This window comes from Patiria miniata, unplaced genomic scaffold (genome assembly GCF_015706575.1).
Source record: "Patiria miniata isolate m_02_andy unplaced genomic scaffold, ASM1570657v1 HiC_scaffold_24, whole genome shotgun sequence".
NCBI lineage: Eukaryota > Metazoa > Echinodermata > Asteroidea > Valvatida > Asterinidae > Patiria > Patiria miniata.
In genome coordinates, this window is record NW_024037063.1 from 8,666,804 (window position 1) to 8,692,063 (window position 25,260).

At 41.0% G+C, this 25,260-nt stretch overlaps 1 protein-coding gene across 1 annotated transcript in view; it reads left to right on the plus strand.

Annotated features, from left to right (window-relative positions):
• Positions 1-2,699: 2,699 nt before the first annotated feature.
• Positions 2,700-25,260, plus strand: part of LOC119731754 (ras association domain-containing protein 1-like) — a 30,324-nt gene continuing 7,763 nt past the window's right edge. Inside the window, exons 1-4 of the mRNA XM_038204994.1 lie at positions 2,700-4,047; positions 18,327-18,445; positions 19,783-19,887; positions 22,228-22,407. Coding sequence (XP_038060922.1) covers positions 3,195-4,047; positions 18,327-18,445; positions 19,783-19,887; positions 22,228-22,407 — 1,257 coding nt within the window. The 5' untranslated portion in view covers positions 2,700-3,194. The remainder of the gene's footprint in view (positions 4,048-18,326; positions 18,446-19,782; positions 19,888-22,227; positions 22,408-25,260) is intronic.

Genomic DNA, 25,260 nt, shown 5'->3' on the forward strand with positions numbered 1-25,260 from the left:
TTTCGAAAATGATACTACATGTACTCTATGCAAATATACTGATACAAGCAAGACCATTTGCCACATTCATAACAGTAGGAGACAGAGATCTCAAAGAATAACTCAAAGTATTTATTTTCCCAAAATATTAGTTTTACTTTTGTTTTACTTTTTGCCATGTTCATAACAGAAGACAGATCTCAAAACAGTACCAAAGTGTTTATTTTCCAAAAGGTTACTTTTACTTTTTTTATATTAAGTTTATTTAATATAATCACATTCCGTTCACTTGCCATTTCCATTTTGATTAAAAAAAAAACATTTTCATTTTGAAAAACAACAAGCGATAATTGTAGCTGCCCATTTTGTTCTTGTACAGTATTGGAAGCCGAGTGCCTTTGTGAAAATATCTTTGCAATTTTTGGTGCGGTTGATGAATTTAACTTTATGCAAATATAATTGCATCTTATTTGCCAAGGTCAATGACAGTAGGACACACATGTCTCAAAGCAACTGGAAGTTATTTTCCAAAAAGGTTACTTTTAATACTTTTTAGTACCTTTAACTGTCAGTTCACCTGCCAATTTCATTCTGAACATTTCAGTGTCCGACAAAAACGGTGTTTGAACACACGTTTGTCCACATTTACCATAAAAAGGAGCCTGCACTGTCTTGTACACTTTATCATTGTAATGCTGGTGAAATTGACACCATATGGTATTAACTGGAGAAAACAAAAATGAAACTAGTTACCCTATTTTCAACACCAGCCAACCGAATCTAATTAAACTTTCACTGGTTGAACAGAACAGAATTAGTCTTGTTGAGTAACTGCTATAATGTGGATGTAGTGTAGCTATATTGTACTTTGGTTTCCCTAATGCTGATAATGATCTGTGGTAAATGTAATATCATGGCTCTATGATGAGATTGAGCCATGCGGCAGTACAATTGAAGTGATCATCAACAACAAAAATGAATCAAATCTAGTCTTGGGAACTTTGACCAAAAGAAAAGCTCAGCAGAGGTCATGCAAGTTGTATTAATTATATATTCAAGCTAATGTGCCAGTGTGAGGGGTGTTTTGGGATTTCCTGGGTCTGAGTGCTGAAGTTCCAAAAGATTAATCTAATTCAATTTGTTTTTAATAGCGCCCTCTAACTTAGTCTGAGTATCACCAGTAATATCCACGGATTGTCTATATGCTTTCGCCATGGTCTATTATATAGACTACCTCTACCTCTGCAGCCCCTTGAACTGGTGAAAATCATTCAATGAAGCTGATAATTAAGGAGTTCATCTTTACCTTAACTTTTACATGTGCGTTTTCTTGTACATGTATATAGGATTACAATGCTCCCCTAAGCTCCCATAATAAAGCACACAGTTACGGGTGACAAAATGTATACGTTACATCCGACTAGAGGGCCATTAATTTATTCAAAGAGGAGCATTCTTGTGTTTGCTTGATAAACCTTGCAAGGTGGTACTGTTAATTCGTTAGAACTGATTTTGTCTGATTTCGAAGTTTGTGTTTTGTGGTTATTAGAATTACCACTGCACAACACCAGTTGAGTTAAAACGACGGAACATGCAGTTTTTTTTGCACAATGTGAACTCGGGCCATTTATGTTATATTTGAATGGAGACTTTTATATGGAAAGCATGATGTTTTTATATTGCCATGGTAGATGCAGCAGCTGCAAACGTGGATGCAAATTGGTATTCTGGTAATTTTCGTCCAACCACAGTCCACGTATTGCATCTTGATTTGCAAAATTCAGGGCCTGCGCTTGATGAAGCAGGCTAATTCTCGCGGGATTGCAAACTCATTAATTTTCAAAGTACAAGTAGTTGCTGCTGAACTTGCTGTTTTTCGAATAAAGCTATAAACCGCTTGCAAATTTGTTCTCAAGATTGAACATTTATAGTCCTGGAAAGGTTTTCTTTTAGAGTAAAATTGTTGATCTTTTAAACATCTCTATGTTTCCCTCAGCTAGGTCGGTCAATTCATTCTCTGATGCAATTTCCTGGCATTCTTTGCTAAGCCCTCTATTTTGAAGTGTTGGCCTACCTTTCCAGTTTGGCACAACATACACTTTTTATTTAAAATATTCACAATTAGAATACGTTTCTCTTCTGTTTGAATTTAACTTAAATTAAAAGGCTTAAAATGCATTGCCCCCTCCCCCCCCCCCCCCCCCCCCCCCCCCGTTCTGGAAATGCAGTGAATCATTACTTCCCTTTTTCAGAATTTCCCGTAGTTTTATAAAACTAGTATTCTCGGAAGTGGCGCTTAACAATTTCTCCAGTGTATGCTCGGCTTTTGGACTATGGCCCTCCATAGGGTGAAGAGGATTTGTTGTATTCTGAACATCTGAACAGCCAAGCAAACATCATCTAAATTCCCGACCTTTGGATGAAACCGCAAATCGCATTACAGGCGACCGCAAAATAACAAAAGCACGCCATTGTTTGCATACAGGCAAGGCGGCGTGTGTTAATTCCCCCCACCCCCCAAAGGAACATACCATTTATTCGCTAAGGGTTTTCTGGTTATCTGAAATTTAATGGAAGAGAAAAGAAGCAACGATCTCATTTTTTTGTCTTTAAATCTTGGGGACCCCCTTGGACTTAATTTTTCATGAGTCATCAGCCGCAATACAGAACATAATGACTCATCTTTTAATGCGTGCTGGAGACCAAATTCTTGGCCACGTTGTCATGCATGCGCACTCAGGTGCACGGCCGGGTCGTCAGCGGCAATTTCCCCGTACAAAAAAGTGCTCCGCTCCGCTGCGTCCGATCGACCGGATACAATACATACGCATGAATAGGACAATCATTTTATCATTTTTATGTATGTTAATGCGATAAACTGTGGACGAGATTTTAGTCTGAATCTGCATCTACCTTTACCTGTTCCTTGCACTATGCTTGTACTAAACAAGGATTTGTATCTTAGACTTCGGAAATAGGCCTACATCAAAGATCCATTGTTTTGCTCTCGGTGTGCAAACCAGACGTGACCGGCATGTTGTTTTGTTTATTCAATTCGCATGGTTTCCACATGTTTCAGAGTCATTATCAAGCCATTGTATTCATGTGAAGTCATAGTGAGTTCGTGTTTACAGAGGAAACTCTTGATCGATTGGGAAATCACCTGACAGTGTCCTGACAGTACCCTCAGCCTTGATTTTGAATACGATACAGTTATGAGGGCTGCAGACATTGACGGAACAGCTCGTGAAACAACGACGTCATCCATGAACTCTGCTGGTCGACGCCATAGCCAACCAGCAACCATTACCCATACAGGAAACACCAACAACAGCAATACTGCCCACGAAACGAGCGCCAATTCCACCGGGCTTTTAGCGTCTCTCTGGACGAAAATGTCCGAATATGTGGAGCTGAGGACGTTGGAGTCACATCCCAGTGTCTCGTCAACTGACTCTGGAAGGTTCTCTGCCGGGTCGGACTTGTTCGATTCGGGGGAGTCTATCAACGGCTTGCTGGCCGACAAGCAGGCCGTGCAATCGGCTGAACGACCAGTGCAACATCGAAACGGACACCAGCACAAGGAACATGGGCACACTCACAGGAACAGCATATGGAATTATTTCTTTGGCGGTGGTGGTGGTGGTGGCGGTGGGACTAGCTCGGATACCAAACAGTCCAGCAGTGTAACAAAATCTAAACCTCCATCAAGGAAGAACTCTTCAACTTCATCGCTTGAGGCATCCGGGCATCGTCCAAGGAGTGCATCATACTCCTCCCCATCTCTGTCCGCCTCGGCTAATCACACCAAAGTCAAAGAAAGCATTCCCACCGCTGCAGAGACTGAATTTGCTGCCAATGGTACAAACACGTGGCTGGAGTGGAATCCCTTGGGTGATGAGGATGACTCCGACAGCTCTGATTCGTCGTCGCTAGTTGCCGAGGATGAGCTGTTGCACCAGGGAACAGGGGAGGGGCATAACTTTGTTCCAGTGTTTTCAAACTTCACTTGGTGCGATCAGTGTGGTGGGGTCATATGGGGCTTTCGACAATGCCTACGGTGTTCATGTAAGTATGAAAAAAGAAAGGGAACTTGCATTTCCCCTTCTCCCCCTATTTCTAGAAAACACCCACGTGCCTTCAAGTTCTACCCGTATTTCATATTAACAGTTTAACACACTCATCTTCCTTCTTCTGCGGTACTTGTTCTGGAAAAATTCCCATATCTGGCCATCACTATTTTTCCCTTCACTGACCTATCAGCCATCAGAAAGTGATATGTCCTAAAAAGTCAATATTATTACTAGCAGGGAAAATATTGAAGTTTTTACTAAGACTAAAGAGTAAGAAAACACTTAGAAATTTTCAGACCAGTCTCATTGGGTTTGTGCACAGGTGACAAGTGATGGCCAGACATGGGAATCTTTCCGTTGTTCTGCCCAGCACATTCCCCTATCCTGCACACATCTCCATGAGGTCCTTGACCTAATTCATTGGTCTCTTGCCAGAAAGTCATCCATCTTTACCATTACATTTCCTGTAATCATGGTATTATTACATGTACATCATTTTAATATTCATGATGATGTATACAGTACATGTATTGTACAGTGCACTTGCACTGGGAAACAAAATGAAAATATGCTCACAAGCATTTATAATTATAGGCCTATGATCAATGCAAAAATATGTACGTGTACGGTACATTGTACGTGTGTGTAGAACCATTGAGGAAGGAATAGATGGGAGAACCATGGAGGAAGGAATGGTAGAACTACATACTGTATGTACATATAGTGTACGGACGGTAGATTAAATTCCTTGCTCTGTGGCAGTATGGTGATACCGGTACAACGTACATCATTTTTGTATCATGGAAGGTTAAATTCATGCATACACACTTGGATTCAGCCTACATGTACTTCAGAATCTACTGGAGATCCATGACGTTCGACAAACAAATTAAATGTTTCAAGATGAATAAAAACTGTCTGCACATGGACATTATCATGCAGTGATGTCATTACAAAAAAATACAAGTATAGGCCTACAGTGTTCATTCGTAATTGGCATGAGTTTGATTGCAGTTTGTACACAATTTACATGTGGGCAGTATTCTATTCAATCTTTGTGAAAATCAATGATCCATTCAGTGTACATGTGCAGACGAACATGTGTGTGATACCTCCACGTCATCTGTGGTTACGTGGAGCAGGTTTTTATATGAATGCCTGTTCTTTTGTATCAAATTGACTGATTGGTGGCACACATACATGCGGTGCATGATGTGATACGATTGCAAGTTATTGCACATTGTGTGAATGTCATGACAAATTTGAGGATGGCATGCCACGGAAACTTGCAAGGCCATGCTGCAAATGGACTTGGTGCACAAGTACTGGTTCCTCAACAGTGAGAAAGGGATAGGTGAAGGAGACCACTGGTATATAATTTGTACCAATTGAAACATACCCGCACAGTCGTGTGTACTTGGTGTAAATGGGCACTGGACTGGTTTGCCAAAAGTGGTCATCTACATGTACATGTTCTTGCAAAGAGTCCACATTACACTCCACAATGCTGTAGACACTTGACAACAAGTGTGAAACTCAGGCCAAGAAAACAAGTGTGGATAATATTTTCTTTAAAAGAAAAGGGGGGGGGGTGGGTGGGTTGATATAATTTTTTTTGAACTACATTTTTTTTTAACAGAAAAAAATAGGCTGGGACGATGGTCAATTGCAAGTTTTATTTTGTGTACATGCAGTCATTCAACTGTTTAGTCTGCATTTGCTGCACTGTTTAGGCTTCGTTTTACGACGGAGCAATTACCCCAACCAATTGAAACGTACCCCCCTCCCGCCCCCCCCCCCCCCCAAAAAAAAAAGGAAAAAGAAATAATAATTTGAAAAGGCATGCAGGATTATATGTACCAAAACTAGGATAGGGGCAGCACCTTAAGTTTTTTTAAAAAAAATTAATTTTTTTTCCGAAAGATTTTTTAGGATGGAACATGGGAACAACCGAAACCACATTTGTCATGCTGATGAGATACAGACCACAGAGTTTGAATATCACCCATTGTCCAACCATGGAGGAGCCTTCCTCCATGGTCCAACGGAGCCATCTCTGTCTCCCGTCCAACGTCTAAGCTTGCAAATTTATGCTACCCCCGCAAGCCAGCCAATCTTTGTCGACATGACATCATTTCATTCCGAAATCTGGACTAACCTTTTGATTGGTCAATTTGGATGCCATAACAACGGGCATAGATCTAATAAAACCTGACATTGGCTTTTAACTTAAGACAGGTTACCGAAGACCTGATGTAGAAGGCGCATGCTGAATGGTCAGAATCTCGAGGTCAAGGTCTTACGCAGTCTAGACCTCGCAAATTTTTAATCGCCAAATCTGCTCTTATATCATAGATTCTTGCTGTGCAAGGGGATATTCCACAGACTATAGTGTTTAACAAGCTTTCATCGCATTTAAACCCCTGCAGAGAAATTGAGTGGCATGTTTATGGTCAATCTAAACTTTCCTTTTAAACATGTGTCTACCATGTACAAATTGTACATGTAGTGTACTCATTGTCTGTCACCACTGTAAGTACTACATACATGTACGTGATGTATGTGATGTGCCAACCTTTCCTGTAATTGTTGTAACATGTACATGTACACATGCAGGAACCCCACTGAGGTTTATTTAATAAATATTAGAGGGGCACTAGGTCCTGAAATCCCCGAAAATTTCATGTTTTGGATTGTTTACTTATCCTATTTCAAACATGTGGTTGAAAGGAAACCAACCTAATGTCTTACCGTTCCCGAGAAAAGAAAAAAAAACAACCAGTTGTTTACATCGGACATGACGGAGTATGAATATGTCGTTCTCATACAGTGTACGATATACACGTTGTGTGTCTCGGGAACAGCGGTGACCAATCACCAATGCAAAAGAATTGTGGTTTCTTCAACGCCAAATCACAAATAGCATCCAAACGGCTCAAATTTATGGGGTCGCAAAAGTGGATCCCGAAATTCGTTCTCGTAGGCATAATACAGGAATAACACAAAAACGCCCAGTTTAGTTTTGAAAGGATACTTGTGTGGATGTTTATACATGTATATCCTACTTTCAAATGTTATTTCCGATTAACATCATCTCGTTCAAAGTGCGTTTTGTAGCCCAATTGGGCTGTTCCAGGACCTAGTGTCCCTTTAAGTCAAATCAAATCATAAAGTTTAATCGTGCACTCCACAAACTTGCTTTTTTGGCTCTACACTGTAAACCACCTTGTCATCTTATAATAAACATGTACTTGTGGTTATAAATACTGGTACACCTCCAATGTAAAATGGTCTGTGAAGTGTGTACATGTACTGTACGTATTTATCTTCAAGTATAAATCCTCGTTCTTGATTGGTTGATCCATGTCAACAAGCTGTGGTACATACATGACGTCACCTCATTTTTTTTTATCTGTAACACATCCCGGTCTACCCACATACCAAGTTTCAACCCAATTGGACGTACTGTTCTGTAGATATAGGACTTCAAAATATGCACGTTTGTGAAGATGTCACGTGACCCCTGATGATGTAATCATGACGTCACTCTTCGGGACACAACTTTGCTATAACGACAATGCATGCTTAATTTGAATGATGTACATGTATGACAAAGTTCAATGCCAAAAGTGGCGTGTACTAAAATCGTGTACAAAGTCTATGGGATTTGTGGCACGAAAAGAAGAACCCCCCCCCCCTAGTTCAGAACAAAAACAAAGGCTTTTTCGCAAATATGCGAAAAAGCCAATGAAGAATCAATGTTCCGGTATCATACGTTTAAACCCTAGTAGTATTACCGGTACACACCAGCACATGAACATAAATTAAAATTTTACTTAGCAATTTAATACCAGATTTAACTTGTTGAGAACTTTTTGTGTCATGTACGTGTGTACATGTATGTAGCTTAAAACAGCATGCACAGTTGGCTTGTTGGTGGGCGGGCTGTCATCGCTTAAAGGGGAAGTTTGTTATTGTTTATGTTAGGCAAATAAGGACCGAGTTATGAGGACTTTCTGCTGTCCCCACAGCGTCTTCGGTCCCCATAATACAACCATGGGAGTGGACTGTAGGGACAACACATACGGTACCAGTACATGTGTAGTCCCAACAGTTACGGAAGTAGATTGCGTGTATTAAGCTGAGTGTACTATCCATGTTCTGAAAGAATTTTGTATATTTTCATTCTCACTGCTTTGCTCGAGATCGGCTGCATTGCCCCCTTCCAAAACTCACTACATGCGTTAAACAGTTGACATCATAATATGTAAATCTGGGTTTATTGTCTGATCACTTTTGTCTGTGTTTATGTATACCGATATATGTAGGCCTATAATTTGTAGTTTACATACTGCACAGCTGTCTATACCGGTACTTTTGGATTTTCTACATGTATACAGTACATGTACATGGTTTGTACGGGTACATGTGTCGCGTCAGGCAACCTGCTGCCAGCAGGCCGATCCAGGAACAAATATTTGGGGGAGGGGTGGATTGAAAGGAACTGACTGAATGGCCGGTTGTTAAGGGGGGGGGGGGGGGGTGTGCTACCCCTACCGGTACATGTACAGTAGATGTGTAATTTGACGACGAGGGACAATTTGTTTCCCCCATTTTCCTTTTCTGTACAACATGTACTGGTAGGCCTACTGTACATTTCATGAATTGATGTAGTGGAAGGGAATGAAAAGACTACAATCTAAATTAGTGTCTTCACTCCTTTTCCGGCTAAGTATCAACGCAAAAGTATTTTTAGGGGGCGTGTGATCTGCTTGGCCGCATCACATCTTCCAGTATAATACCGGCTGCCATTTGAAGTGGTTGTGATATAATTACAGGGACATGTAATGGGCTGTTGCAAGTCTAGTTCAGCTTTGGCTGGGTGATACCGGTGATACATTGCAGTTTCCTGTCCACTTCCAGCTTGTTTGTCAGATAGCAGATCTATCCAAGCTTTGGCTGTTATTCACAGTGAATGGGGCATAATTGCGAGTTCCCAAGAGCTTCAAGTCCATCATTGATGATTAAACTTCACTGTTTTGGAATCAGAGGACAATCAACAAGTTAAGCCACTGTTCATTGTTACTAGGAGTCAGTGACTTCCACTTTGTCAGTTACATGTAGGCCATGTACATGTATGTATTCAACACCGGTACTTCAAGTAACTGCTTTACATTTTTGATTATGGCATGCATCATGGACATTGCAGTCATCAGATCTGAGTGAAACTAGACTTGTATGATCTTTATCGTGGTGGTTCACCTTCTTGTATAGAGACCGAAAACACCTGCGTCAACATGAACAACTCTCACTATTATCACGTATAGGCCTACTCAGTTGGAGATTCAAGTATCAAGTTTGATGGTTATTCAGTGTGTATGTAATTATCAAACAATACATGCACAGTTTGTACTCATGTGTGAAAAAAATGTTTTGGTCTTCAAAGCCTTTGAACAATCTCCTTTGTGTCATCTGGTGCTAAGTTGCACTAACAAGTACAGTGATTGGCTTGATTGAAGCAAGGATCTGGGTCTGAGACCCGATCGGACCCTTCATGATGGGGCATGACTCCACATGGTCACGATGGTATGGCAGGCTACTAGGCAGCATGCACACCATGAAACGTTGGATGTGGGATTATTACAGACAGGGACTGATACCCAGCGATTGGTGGAGGACCCCAAAAGTACCCAGCAAGAAACCAGACAGTATACTGTGGGGTAAGGGTTGTGGTCCCAGACTTCAACTGTACTTATATTTTTTTCTAACGGGGAAACTGGAGGGGCTTTATTTTCACTTCAAAGTCTTGTTAAACTTACCAGGGAATTCATTTGGTGAAATTCCACCAATGGTTTAGTTTTATATGTGAAGTGTACACATTTTGTTTTACACTGTCTTGTTTTACAATTTATTTGATCACTTTCCTAAATTTTGTACAATGTATCTGGTATGGTATGCTATGGTCAAATAAAAAAAACATCAGTTTGCTGCGTAGCACTGATCAATTGGGTAGAAAAAAAGTATAGATAAAACAGTGCTTACCAACGAAAAGAATCATGGAGCTGTTAAAGCTATAGTCCATCATTTGCAGCTGTCCAAAAAGTAACTGGCGTAATTATTGTTGAAAAACATACTTGGTTGAAAGATAGTAAGGGGACTAAACTCCCTGTGAAATTATTCTTTCTTGCCAGCTATCATTTTGAAGTAATCAATGAAAGAAGGCCTTTCCAACGGTGCTTCTTAAGACGCTCCGTAGGAAATTTAAATTAGCAGTTCGTTTTGTTATTCGGCAAAGCGTGCGTAAGCATTGGCACGACGCACACGCACGCGCGGTTGCTATAATTCGTCGGATCAGTGCGCGACATCGCATAGCTGCAATCGGCTCAGTGAGAATGTGTCTCGGATGCTGAATTCAGGCCCAATTCAAAACATGATTCAGCAACTTTTGATTTGAAATTGAGATCCCTGAAAAATTGTGTACATGTACATATGCACATGTACACACGTTAAAAAAATTACAATATTGTGACAATAAGCATGCACAATAAAGTAGAAGTGATTATAAACCACGCAGTTATCGGTACATGTACAATGTACAATTATAAGAATTTATTTTTCTCCCTTTTAACCCTAACAGAACTCAACCCATCAAACCCCAACAGCATGTTTTGTTGGAATCTGTCAGGATGGGTACAGTACCCCTAAACTGACAGTCTTTTACATTGGGTTGGCACACCTCCAGAATCGAAGTCAGAAATATATATATGCAGTTTCCCATATGGTGTTGGAATTTGCCAGGATGGGTATGCTTCCTAGTAAATCATGCTAGGGAGTTAGGGTTAAGGAAGGAAAGTTTTCACTCAGTTAAAGATTTCCAGTAGTTTACTCTTAGAAATGATCCCCAGCCTCTCCCCCCCCCCTCCCCACATACGGTATATTGTAAACCTCCATTGAGAATTTCATATTTTAGCAAATTCATGCATGAATCCTGCATAAAAAGGCAATGCTTGAAGCAGCACACCCCCTCCCCCCCCAGATGTGTACTTAGGCCAAACAAAAGGCTCCGGTTTCTGGTATGCGCGCGCGTCGCCGTAGCCATGGGCGTCGGCAAAATTAAAAAGTTTTTTTTTTCAATGTACGGTACCGGTAAGATGATGTCTCAAAACCGCCAAACTCACTGGTTCGACTGGAATCCTGCTGCTGCACAATTTTAACGTGTTTTTAGATTGGGTTACGAGCAAGTATAAGCTTTATGTGGCCTTTCGGGGATGTCTCAATAGTCCGAAGTCCCATTGGTCCGAAGTCCCATTGGTCCGAAGTCCCATTGGTCCGACGGCCCATTGCTCTATACGTTCCATTGGTATTTACATACATGTACGTCCCATTGGTCCGATGTCCCATTGGTCCGAAGTACCATTGGTCCGAAGTCCCATTGGTCCGACGGCCCATTGCTCTATATGTTCCATTGGTATTTACGTCCCATTGGTCCAACATTCCATTGGTCCGAAGTACCATTGGTCTGAAGTCCCATTGGTCCGACGGCCCATTGCTCTATACATTCCATTGGTATTTACGTCCCATTGGTCCGAAGTACCGTACCATTGGTCCGACGTCCCATTGGTCCGAAGTCTCATCGGTCCAAAGTCCCATTGGCCCGAAGTCCCATTGGTCCAACGTCCCATTGGTCCGAAGTCCCATTGGCCCGAAGTCCCATTGGTCCAAGGTCCCATAGGTCCGAAGTCCCATAGGATTAGGGTTAGGGTTAGGGTCAGTCAACCTGAACAAGTGGAACTAAACAGTATTAGGCCTACCGGTATGTTTCGGACCAATGCGACTTCGGACCAATGGGACTTCGGACCAATGGGACTTCGGACCAATGGGACTTCAGACCAATGGGACTTCAGACCAATGGGACGTCGGATCAGTGGGACTTCGGACCAATGGGACTTCGGACCAATGGACCTTGGACCAATGGGACTTCGGACTATCGAGATGTAACCCTTTCTAGGCTCCCATATATTTTGCACAGAATAGTCGGGTACCATTTGCAAACGGTGTTGTACTGGTATTTTTGTGATTGTGCGTGTGGAAGCCAGACATGTGTGTGGAAGCGAAGGACGTGTATCTGGAACCTGTAAATTCTTTTTAATTAGCGCAATTTGTAAGGGAGCAAACAAATGACCAGCCTTGCAGCACAGGCGCTGGGCACGATGTCAATGTTGCTTTATGGTTCTCTGATTTTTGTCTTGACTATCAAAATTTCCCGGGTTCGTGAAGGTCGTGTATCTGGAATGTGTAAATGCTTTTTAATTAGCGCAATATGTAAGGGAGCAGACTAACGACCAGCCTTGCAGCACAGGCGCTAGGCCCAATGTCAGTGTTGCTGTTTTCTCTGATTTTTGTCTTGACTATCAAAATTTCCCGAAGAATGTTCGTGTCGGTCAAGGTCATAAGTGGGTGCAGAATTCTCAAGCCTTGTTGCCTTACTGCATGTACTGAGGTCACCTCAATCTCCACCCTGAAGGATACTTTTGAGAGTTTTAAGGGGATCGAAGCATCATCATCTGCAACATCAGCTGACATTTGAAGAAAAAAAAGTAGGGGGGGGGGGGGAAGCCGCGTCGCCGCACCACTTTATGGGCAAGCTCCATACCAGAAACCAAAGACTTTTTTTTGGCCACACCGGTAATCAGTTTTGAGTGTTTTGCAAGTATGCAGCACATCTTGATTGCTTTGGATGAATCCTCGTGATTAGACAAGATCCCCAAAGTGCTGTGCACCTGATCCATTGATGCAATTACAGAGAAAATCAAGTGCTGCATTTGCTAACAAACGAATTCATTAAATGTGTACGCTTTGTATGTATGTCTTCGTCTTATTTGTAAACCATGAAGTAAACATGTTTTGCAGACAAAAACAAGGACATGTGATTAATTTAGATGATACGAGTACCAATTCAAAAAGTTACTTGGCATGAATCATATTGTGTGTAAACCTGAAGCCTTGTTTTGGGAAGTGTGGCCTAGTGGTTAGGGTTTGCGACTCATGATCAGAGGGTCAGAGGTTCCAATCCAGCTGCTGGTCATATCTTGTGTCCTTGGGCAAGCCACTTCACCCCCACTTGCCTCTCTCCACCCAGGAGTATAAATGGTTACCGGCATTAGCTGGAAAACAACCTGCGATTGACTAGCATCCCATTCAGGGGGAGTCGAAATATTCTCCTAATCATTTCATGCTACTACATGTAAATCCGGAGATAAACGCCGGCCTGATCGTCCACATTGGCTCGTGACAGACTTTACTTAAATTACTATTTTGAATGTTAAAAAAAAGGATGAATATATTCAGTTTTAAAACTTGTAATTTGTCTTTGACCACAAAGATTCTTGTAAAGCAGTGATTTTCTGATGAGTTGTAACATTGCATGGATGGAAAGTTCTTTCCCAGGCTTTTTTTTATACAAAAACTACACAAATCTACATGTACCTAAAACATTACAAGTTCAACATGTTCAATGGACATGAACACAAGCTGAAAATGTACTTTTGGTACAATATACTAGGTATTTTTATACAACACCTGAATAAAATCCCGTCATCTGATTGGTGGATCGTTGATCACATGTCATTGAATTATTCGTACCAACGCACGGAGCGCGCATGGCGCGCAGCGCACAGTGCAATGGAAGTTCTATTGCACAGTGAATAGAACTTCTATTGCACGGTGTCACTGCTGCTAGTGGTGGCGCTGTTTAAATCGAGATGCATTGAATATGATTGTTCTCAACCTGTTGAACAGTTTGCATTAATATAAATATGATGAACTTGTCGAACTTTTAAACAGTTTTTAACCAAGTTAAGTTAACCAAAAGTTAACCAAGCAGATGACAAGGATTTATTCAGGTGTTATATAAAACAAATAATGAATGTGTCACGTTCGTGCAATGGAAAGAATAATTTCATTCGGTGACAGATGAAATGTTCCATTGACAGATGAAATGTTCCATTCCACTCGGCTTCGCCTTGTGGAATCGTGAAATTATTCTTACCATTGCACTCACAAACATTCATTATTTGTACAACAATTCATTCCACAACATTCACATGATCACCTGTACTACCGGTATTTAGTGGTATTGTCAATTTCATTTCTATTTTTATCTTAAACCACTTTGTCATTTCTTGGTATATGTGACTCATACATTACGTATGCTGGCTTCCATGGATCAGCTATTGGTCAAAGTGCATCACCACGTAAATCAGGCAAATTACATTTTTTGAAATAGTCTAGTGGCACATTGTGAAATACCATAGTTGTGTCAACAGGAAATTCAGTAAACTGCTTGAAAGCAGTGGTGTTGAGCATTCACCTGTTTTTGGCACAATCTAAAAAAACATCCCGACGGAGCAGACGTAAAAATGATCACAGAAAATGTTGCACAATGTTGTGCATCGAGAAAAGCTCCATGAACTTATTACAGGCATGCAACTTTTCCTCGGATCAGCTGATTTCCTCGTTTTTCACTTCACACTCATGCCATTAAATATTGAAAAACACTGTACAAAGTCTTGTAAAGGTTGGAGTTTCCTCGTTTTTTGTTTCTTGCAAGTTGCATGCCTGTTATTACATGTACTGGTACATTTTTACCATACCCATGTACCTCTGTTTTTAGTTGGTTTACCTTTAAACCACATTTACTCGAGACAGTTTACCCATTCCTATTGGTTGAGAGCCCATCACGTGGGTGGTTTTAAACAGCTGATAAAACACCGGCTGGTTTTTAAACACGTTCTCCTGTACTGCTGTGCTCTGCACCCCGATCGCGCAGTATGCGCTGCGTGTGTGCCAATCTCCATAAAAAGATTTTCAGCACTACACGCGCACGTACCGTACCATTGATATGGCCCAAGGGGTGTTTCACAAAGCATGAAGTACCGGTAAAACTGTTGAACAAAATCGTTGAAATTTGTGAATTTTTGACTTGTTTTGATTTTTGACCGAAAGGTACGGAAAATACATAGGGCCTAATATGTGCTTGGCCAGTATTAAACAAGTACATGTACCTGTACATTTAAAAACCGGCTGAGAGCCTGGTCGCGGATAATGGGTTTGGCCGAGGCCATTATCGCATCCATGCCCCTAGCTGGTTTTAAATGTACATGCTTAAAACCACACATACTGGTGGTAGTTATTCCCTTATAAATTCAAAAATTAGTTTCACTGTTACGTACAACATGTGCAAGTTCAGAGCAAAAACTTTTGCAATTTAATTGCATTGAGTTTACATTGTAAATGACAAATTGTGCAGAGATTTTTGTGGTGTTTTCCTGAGTAGGCCCTACACAGTGATGGCAATTCATTTTGTTCAATCCAAAGTTTCATTCTTACGAAACGTATTCATAAAAAAAAAACCAAAAAACAAAAAAAAATTCTACCATTTGAATACATACCATATACATATTTGAATACATTTGTATTTATTTACCAGTTACAAATTGTTCCTGGGTACATGTTTTTTTTTAGAATTTAGAATCTTCAGAGAAAAAAAATTTGCGTAGAAAGGTCCTGCAGAACTTGTGGTTATAATCATTTCCAATCATCACCAAAATAGGAATTCCATGGTGGGATTGCATGTGAAATGTCTACTTTTTGTTTTTCCTGTCTGTCTGTTTTCATATCATGTTTCTTTCCTCCTCATATTCTCACGTTGTATAGGAGCCAGCATAGTGAGTGATACATCCACAGGGGCATGGTTATATTGGAATCCTGTATGGAGAGGTATACATGTAGCATTAGCATGCCAGAGAATGAAAACATTTAATTGATTTGATCAATGCATGTACATGTAGCTGTATGCTGATTTTAAAAAAAATGCACATTTTTTTATATGATGTACATTGTACACCTGTTTGGAGCAGGTTCACATGTTCCTTCATACCGGTACTTACATGTACCTCACAGTCGCAATTCTGTTACTCGTAGCTAGAGCTACATTAAATTACTAACAACCTGCATACATGTACATGTAGACATGTACGTACATAACTCGCACACTGTGCACAATGTAGCTGGGTCATTCTGTGTCAAATCACCCCCAAAAAATTAAAAATTCTTTTGAAAGGTTACATCATAAGAAATCCAAATTTACCATTATTTTTCGTATCCGAGTTATTTGAAATGTAATGACCTTTTGACCTTTACCTTGACCTTGAATTTTACCTTGTGGATCGCCCGACCTTGAGACGAACTTCGATGAAAATTATACCCCACCAAGTTCTCTACAATATATCCACAAATTGGGGTATATTTTTTTTGGTTTGGTTTCTAGCTCTTTTCAAAGTTGGCATACGGTATGTGTTGCAAAATGTGATATCCCTATGCAGTGTACTAGTAGATTTAAAGTAGGGATTTTTTTTGTCCCTGCAGTGTACTAGGGGATTTAAATCAGGGATTTTTTTGTGTCCCTGAAAAGTGTACATGTATAGGGATATCACATTTTGCAACACGTATGCCAACTTTGACATGGTAAGCTAGAAACCAAAAAAAAAATAGACCTGTGACGTGGCCACGTTCACAGGCCTACAGTACCTTCAGCGGGGCCTGCATGCTTTTTGACGTACACAATACACACAGATTAGCTAGCTAAGGTACAGCTCGATATCATGTATTACAATGCTCAACGTTTGGCCACGCACATGGGTTTTATTTAAACCTTTGCTTCGTCTTCGGCTTCGACTTTGCCTCTGAATTTTGAACCACTGAGATGCAAACCAAACGGAAGTATTCCAACTTTTGGTTTCGTATCAACCGACTGATACTTCTTGAAGCATTAACAGGCACCAACATCTACCTGGAGTCCACGGAATTGGGGTTTAACTTTCCTTAAGCCGAAGCCGAAACGAAGCCAGAGTTTTGAAAGGCCCACAGACAGTCACCACGCTAACACGCCGAGCCAGTCGAGTTCCTTGTTACAAATAACGTTATGGCTTATTTGTTGAGCCTGGCACCAGATTGTGATGTACAGCAAAATACCGTTTGAGATACATGTACTTTAAACCATTTTGACTTTCACCATGTTCATATATTTGGCCAAAAAATAAGGTCATGTTGAACTGAACGATTTACTTCAAACAATATGGAGTAAACATTAGACCTTTGATGATTGTTTTCAAGGAATAAAAATGAAATGTTAAAAAGATCGTTTTTTGCAAGAATTATAGGGGCGTCATTGAAGGTGCTACTTTACGCGATAAATGCATTGACCAAGTGTCATGCATAGGATTCACTGCACGATAGAACGAAGCAAATACTCAATACTAGACTAATACACACATTTGGTATACCGGTAGAACAAGAGCTTGAATTATACCTGTAGAAACCAGAAAGCGTACAAATAACGGCCTTAAATTTCTATTACTATTTTGCACATTGCTTTTTTATGAACGGAAGATTCACACAGACCACCATTTGTCTCTTCTCAGGGCCCCCTCTGACACCCCCCCCCCCCCCCCCGAGCACATCCATGGAAAGCTCAAAATGATATTTGTGCACATCTAAATACTTGCAACCAATATATGAATATCCAGAACTGAAATACATGTACGCAATACGCAATTGTTTGTTTTCACTCTGCGCAAACAATGCACAGGTGCGCATAAGCGCTTAGTTGAATTTTTTTAATACGTAATATGAAACCATGCAGGCTTGCGTACTGAAGCGCAGTCCCGGCATGGATGCCATATTCTAGAGCGTGGGGCAAAATGTGCAGTACAAGCAACAAGATTAGATGGCTTATCAAGCGCAATATTCATTTTCAATTTTGGCTCCACTGGTTCCCCTTGCAATATGGTTCATCTCACAATGCCTCCGTCACTTAAATAAAAAAGTTCTAATTTAAATGGTTATTTTCAATTTCAAAGATATGATAGCATGGGTGGCACAGTGCCTAAAATGCTCACCTCGCACTGCTATGGCCCGGGTTCGATTCCCAGCTGAGTCCTAGAGTGGTTTGTTGATTCTACCCTGTGCTACAAGGGTTTTTCTCCGGGTTCTCCGGTTTTCCACCCTCCTCAAAAATCAACACTTGATCTGGCTGTGCATCCTTCGCAGTTCAGTTTCTGCTGCGAGTAAGGATGATTTGCTGGGCCCCCCCCCAAATATCTTTCATTTAAAGTGAGCATTATTTGGTCCACATTTGCTGGTGTACAGCGTATGCATGCTTTCATTTGAATCTTGCTTTATCTTTTGTTTTGTTTTCTGTGGGTCATGTTTTAGATTGTAAGTACACATGTCACTACAAGTGCCTGAACGAAGTGAAACTTGACTGTGATGAGTCACCAGTCTTCAAAGAGGCTCCATCGGAGTCACCACAGCACACAATTGTTGCAATACAGGTAACATTTGTTCCGTAGTCTGCTTGTTGATGTATTCAAATCAGCTGATTTCCTCATTTTTCACTTCGCACTTACTGTATGCCATTGAAAATTTAAAAATACTGTGAAAAGTCTTACAAAGCTTGGCATTTCCTCTTTTTGCATGTTTGTTTTGTTACAACCAGTAATACATGCCTGGGTTATTAAAGACAGAAATGTCAAATCTCTTCGCTTGCTGAGCCTGAGTCCTAGTTGCAAGGCACTTGGTTTAAGCCTGAGTCCTAGTTACATGTACAAGGCACTTGGTTCAAGTCTGAGTCCTACACTGTAGTTGCAAGGCACTTGGTTTAAGCCTGAGTCCTAGTTGCAAGGCACTTGGTTCAAGTCTGAGTCCTAGTTGCAAGGTACTTGGTTCAAGTCTGAGTCCTAGTTGCTAGGCACTTGGTTCAAGTCTGAGTCCTAGTTGCAAGGCACTTAGTTCAAGTCTGAGTCCTAGTTGCAAGGCACTTGGTTCAAGTCTGAGTCCTAGTTGCAAGGCACTTGGTTCAAGTCAGAATCCTAGTTGCAAGGCACTTGGTTCAAGTCAGAATCCTACGGTAGTTGCAAGGCACTGGGTTCAAGACTGAGTCCTAGTTGCAACACACTGGGTTCAAGTGTGAGTCCTAGTTGCAAGGCACTTGGTTCAAGTCAGAATCCTAGTTGCAAGGCACTTGGTTCAAGTCTGAGTCCTAGTTGCAAGGCACTTGGTTCAAGTCTGAGTCCTAGTTGCAAGGCACTGGGTTCAAGTCAGAATCCTAGTTGCAAGGCACTTGGTTCAAGTCTGAGTCCTAGTTGCAAGGCACTTGGTTCAAGTCTGAGTCCTAGTTGCTAGGCACTTGGTTCAAGTCTGAGTCCTAGTTGCAAGGCACTGGGTTCAAGTCAGAATCCTAGTTGCAAGGCACTTGGTTTAAGTCTGAGTCCTAGTTGCAAGGCACTTGGTTCAAGTCTGAATCATAGTTGCAAGGCACTTAGTTCAAGTCTGCGTCAAGGACCCAATTCACTTGTTAACAAGTCCAAGTCCAGAGTCATTTGGTTTTGAGTCAAACTCTGAGTCCTGAGTCCATTGGGTCGAGTCCCCAGTATGAGTTTCAAGCCACTTGTTCCGAGTCACTTCTTGAGTTTGGAAGTTGTGCATCCTTCCAAGTATCACTTACCTACACCTTCAATACCTTTATGCACATTATTGCTAAAGTGCCATGAAGAAATACCGGTACCCTCAGCTAGATGTGCTGGCAAAGCATGAGTTCGATAGAAACATTGTGTGCGGTGGTCTTTGTTATAGGCAAATGAGATTGGACTTTTTAATTTTGTTGGCATAGGATGGTGTGGAGGACACAAGTTCTTTGACTGGGCTGTCTAGAGAGGAGCTGATGTGGAGAATTGAAGAGTTCAACAGGAAGGTGGAGTCGTATCCCATCAAACTGGTAAGGCCATACAGTCACTCATTCACTGGGTGCTCCTCTACCCATGGCCTTTTCTCTCTGGTCAACACAAACAGCTGTCATTCTGATTGCATAAAAACAATACATGTAACTTTCAATCAAAATATTGCAGAAATGAAGAATGGATTTTGTTTGTTTTTAGTCCAAGACGAATTTGGATTTTGTTCCACTAAGGCCCCCCCCCCCAAAAAAAAGTCTTCAGTTTCTGGTATGGAGCTTATCCCAATAGTGACGCGACGGCGCAGCTTCTTTTTTTTTCCCCTTACTTTTTTTTCTTCAAATGACAGCTGATGTTGCAGATGACAATTCGATCCCCTTAAAACTCTTAAAAATATCCTTCAGGGTGGAGCTTGAGGTGACCTCAGTAAGGCCATATGGCTTGAGAATTCTGCACCCACTTACGATCTCTACCGACACGAACATTCTTCAGGAAATTTGGATATGCAAGACAAAAATCAGAGAAAACGGTGAGCATGGACAATGTGCATGTGCTGCCGGGCTGATCATTAGTCTGCCTCTTAACATATTGCGCTGATTAAAAAGTGTTTACAGGTTCCAGATAAACGACCATTGCTCCCTCAGTCTGGCTTCAAGAAGCACAATAACAAAATTACGTCTGCCAATGGTGCCCGACTAAAGTTAGTACAAAATAATATTGGAGCCCACCGAGGCCACATACATGCAAAGCTGATAAATACTCGATCATAGCCCCATCGAAAAACATGTTAAAATTGTGCAGCAGCAGGATTCCAGTCAAACCAGTGAGTTGGCGGTTTTGAGACATCATCTTACATTGAAAATAAAACTTATTTACTTTGTCGACACGCATGGCTACAGCAATGCGCGCATACCAAAAACCAGAGACTTTTTTTTTGGCCTTTGGCAAGGGTGTTTAAGCTGCTGCGTCGGTAGAGGGCACTATGAACAAGATAAATCAAGAGACTAAGGCAAGATCCATCAAGGACCATAGTTAACCATAGTTCGAATAACTCAGATCGAACACACGCTAGTCAACGATGGTTGGACTAGTCTAGTTGACTATTCAGGACCAGCCTACCGCGGTTGGTCATTTAATGATTTGTAGCTGGTTATCAATAGCAATTAATTTTTAAGGCTTAGTGTACAGGGAACCAACTATGAACAAAAATGGCAGGAAAAGAAAGTGCAAGTGCTAAATTTTCATTTTTATTGCATAGTTTCTCTATACATAGTTTACGATTCCGTCACTTTTGTCACCACTGTACTAGTACAAAAATAATGGTGATCACGTACTTAAGGTGTCCTAAACTACATGATCACTATTATTTGTCTAAATGAACAGAAACATCAAGTGTTGAAAAATTGTGCGACCGCCATTTGCTCACAGTCATTGACACTAGTTAACCAATGGTCCGTGATCAAACTTGCCCAAAATCAAATCTAGTCTTGGGTATTTTGGTACAGAGACCTTTATGTGCATGTACCTGTACCTGAGAATTTCTGAGCATACTTCACGCAGTTATATTTGTAATGCATGCATGTGAGGCATGCTCAAAATGTCTTGAACTTTTGACTCATCTTGTTGATAGCGCCCTCTACTGCTTTGGGGGTTGAGTGCCCTTGAGTGCCAACAATCAACATGTTGCAGAAGCGGAACAAAATCCAAATCAGTCTTGATTCAAATCAGTCAATGATTTTGATGGATTTACCGGTATAACTGTTTAGGATTTAGCCACTTTTTCAAGTTTAGCCACTATTACTTTGCATATGGCTAGCTCTAGACGTCCTTATTTTCATTTCAAGTACGCAAACTGTACAGTACATTGGTTTTCCGCATACAGTAGTGCTACTTTTTAGAAGATTTACATGTAGGATGCCTGAAAGGGAAAATGCCAAAGGGGTTACAGCTAATATTTCGGCTGTTACACATACCCGGTATTTCTGTTTAACATGCAGGAAATCAGAAATTCCATGTTTAACCATGAAACTGTGAGTGAGAATTAGTGTCCCACTGCATCACATGTGTGTCATGTAGTGGATATTTACTGAAATTGACCTCACAAAATCTTTCCGGTTTTTGCTACAGAGTTTAACTGAAAAGAACTGCCCAAAGCTGTATATATATAATGTACATTATGCTTGAAACTGAAAGTGAAAGTGTTCACTGATATTATTTATTACATTTGTTTGTATCGTTTGTCTATGCTTATGCTCGAGGGTTTCCAGACAACTCTTCCGACGAAACAGAAAATGGAAAATCAGAGCATCATTTAACATTCACCACATTGTCATAAATTCCTCACTAATTTTCTAGTTTCATTTTCTGATTGTGTCTGTGCACAGGAGAGTGACAGCTTAATATTTGTGGGTAGCCTGCGGATCTACATGAACCTCTCACGACCAATCAGCATTCCCAGTGGCTCTCCGCTACCCAAAGTGTGCAGTACGTTGCGTCCATACGACCACAGTGTGGACCACAGCAAGAGACGCACTTCCTTCTTTCTCCCGAAAAATACCTATGAGGTGAGGATGGAAGCCACTTGACAAGAGTCTTTTGTTGCAGCCAATCCCGATCCCTGACCAGCGCGGTCTATCAAGAGAGTTGTAATGACTAGAGTCAATGACTTGACTTGAGTCCGACTCAAATCACAATTTTTGGCGACTCGATTCGACTCGAGTTTCAACAGGTAACTGACTCAACTCGACTCATCACTATGAGCGCATCACTCCACTCGACTTGAGTCACTGCAAGGAAATCACTCCACTCGACTGGAGTCCCTCATCAGAAGACTCGACTCGAGTCAAAGGCTAATAACACTCGTGTCCCAAATGTGTGCGAAAATCATCTGGCGGTGACTCACAGTACAAAGTTATTTATGTTTGCTTTTCTTTGTGTTGCCGTCAAGTTGTGGACTCGCACCTCATGGTTTTATAATGTAGCGCACAAACTAATAATCCCGTACCCTGACTTCAAACACAATTTCCCAATTCTTGGTTTCATCATCGGCTTGGGGTGATTTCTTTAGCCCTCGATGGAACTCTGGCTAAATTTGTGTCCTGCTTTCAAAAAATAATTGGATACTTTTTTATATAATCAGAAACAGTTTTGTACGTTGAACGTTGGTTTTTACGTCGTCGGAAAAAAAATAATAAATCCAGACCTGGAGCCAAACCAGAGATAGAGAAGTTTCACTTCTTGTTAAACTGGTAAGCAGATCTTTGGTAGAAACGTCCAGCAGAAGTCTTCGTATCTTCATTATAATCTGGTGCCTTGTGTTCCTTCTTCCATTCTATAATGTATTAGTTGGTGTTCAAATATCAGTGACTCAAATCGACTCAAGCGTAAACTTGACTTGACTCGATCACACACTGTGTAGGGCCAATGATTTTCCGTTTCAGAAAAGTGCAAATTCCGTTTTCAAAAATCCTGAATTCCGTTTCAGGCTGAAAAATTCCGTTTCACATTTATTCAATACATAAAAAGGCATTTAAACATATACCATGTACACAATAATAAAAAAGTCGTTTGGTTGGAGCGCGGGAAAACTGCCCCAAAAAGATTTATATTTTATCAACGGACGATCAATGTACAGACATAGTATTTAACTTCACCACGGTCAAGTCGTATACTGCACTGCCACTGCCACACACGCAAGAAACATGCAATAGCCGTACAGGCCAATCCCATGACGTCACACACATCAGCTGGCAGAAGCGAAATTCATGTCCACCATTTTGTTTTCGGGCTAACGTTAGTAACAAAATAGGATAGTTTACGCATGGAGGAATAAGAACACACGGTAGATTTTGGACCTAAGCACAACATGCATTTCAATAGAGCCAAAGTTAGATGTTATACGAATGGTTGATTGATTGCACAGAGAAAAATAAACCTGCTGATGGAGCAAAAGAGACCCGCGAGAGCGTGCCGTGAGTGTGATGTTTTTCACCGTTGCGCTGACCGACAGCTACGGCATGCATCAGGACTGTCACTCCCATGACTACGCGTACTACGGTAATGATCTCGTAACATTTATTGCTCTGATCTTGAACGTTTTTGTCCCCCCAAAATCATGATATAAACACCGCTCATTTGTTGTATGGCTCATCTGTTCAATCAATCATCAATAATTTGTTTTGTACTCAGTAAATTTAACGAAATTATGTTTTTTTATCAATAAAATTGCAGAAATTATTTTCTTCTGATTCAAATTCCGTTTTCCGTTTCGAGGAGCAGATTCCAAGAATTCCGTCCGTTTTCTGCGATCGCGGAAAATCATTGGCCCTAACTGTGACTTGACTTGACCTTCTTGACCTACATGTAAGACTCGACTCAACTTGATCAATTCCTTCAAATTACTCGACTCAACTCGAGTCACTAAATTCAGTGTCTCGTTACAAGTCTGTCTATCAGTGGAGTACCAAAGTGTGACGTCATTTAGAACCAGAAAGTGTAGTGCAAACGAATGGAGTACGCGCGCGTGTTGGTTCATGGGCTGAATCACGCGCTAATGTCTTTTGCACACACATTGTGTGCGTAACGTATTCACTTCAGTACTCCTTAGAAACATGAATCCAAGTCCAGTCTAGTGAACTTCGACACTCAGATCCAATAAATTCTGAGCATTCCTCACGCACAGTAGCTTTAATATACATGTAGCTCGAATGAGGTATGCTCGGAATTCCTCGGATCCAGTGCCAAAGTTCCTAAGACTGGACTTAATTTGTCTTGTTGTTAGCGCCCTCTTTCATAATTTCTACCACGTCATGTTGCATTTCATTATACCTGACTACAACATTGCTGCTTACAAGTTTAATTTTAATCTTTACTTCGGAAACAGTTTTTGCTGTCATTTGTTATCAAACATTTCAATGTGGCCCATTTTGTTCGGAGTCAAAAGGAAATGAAAGGAAGGGGGTGATCCACACAGGAAAACGTGTCCGCGTTTGTTAGCTAGACCCTGTGAATGTGCCAACCCCACATAGAATAATGTCATAAAAAACAGTTTTGCCAAAATGGCAGTACCCAGTAATCAAATCCTACAAGTGTAACTGTTTGCATGGCAGCTTTTAAAATCCTCAAATATTAATTGTGACTTGAAGTGAAATTCTTTCCAGCAGCATATAAACTTACCTGGGATGTTGAAAAACGAAAATGTCAGCCCCGACGTGTTCATTGTGTATGTCGCCGATTTTGGAAAGAAATATGTGTACCTAATGTTTGAGGAAGACCGTTTGCCTTCATTGCTAATGGTCGCCGAGGTTTGTGGTAAAATATCGGGCCAACTTGCGCAAATGTTTCCCAACATGACATCATGATGCCCAAGTTGGCAAATGTTAACATTGTTCGCGTACAGTGTAGGTGGGAGACACCCC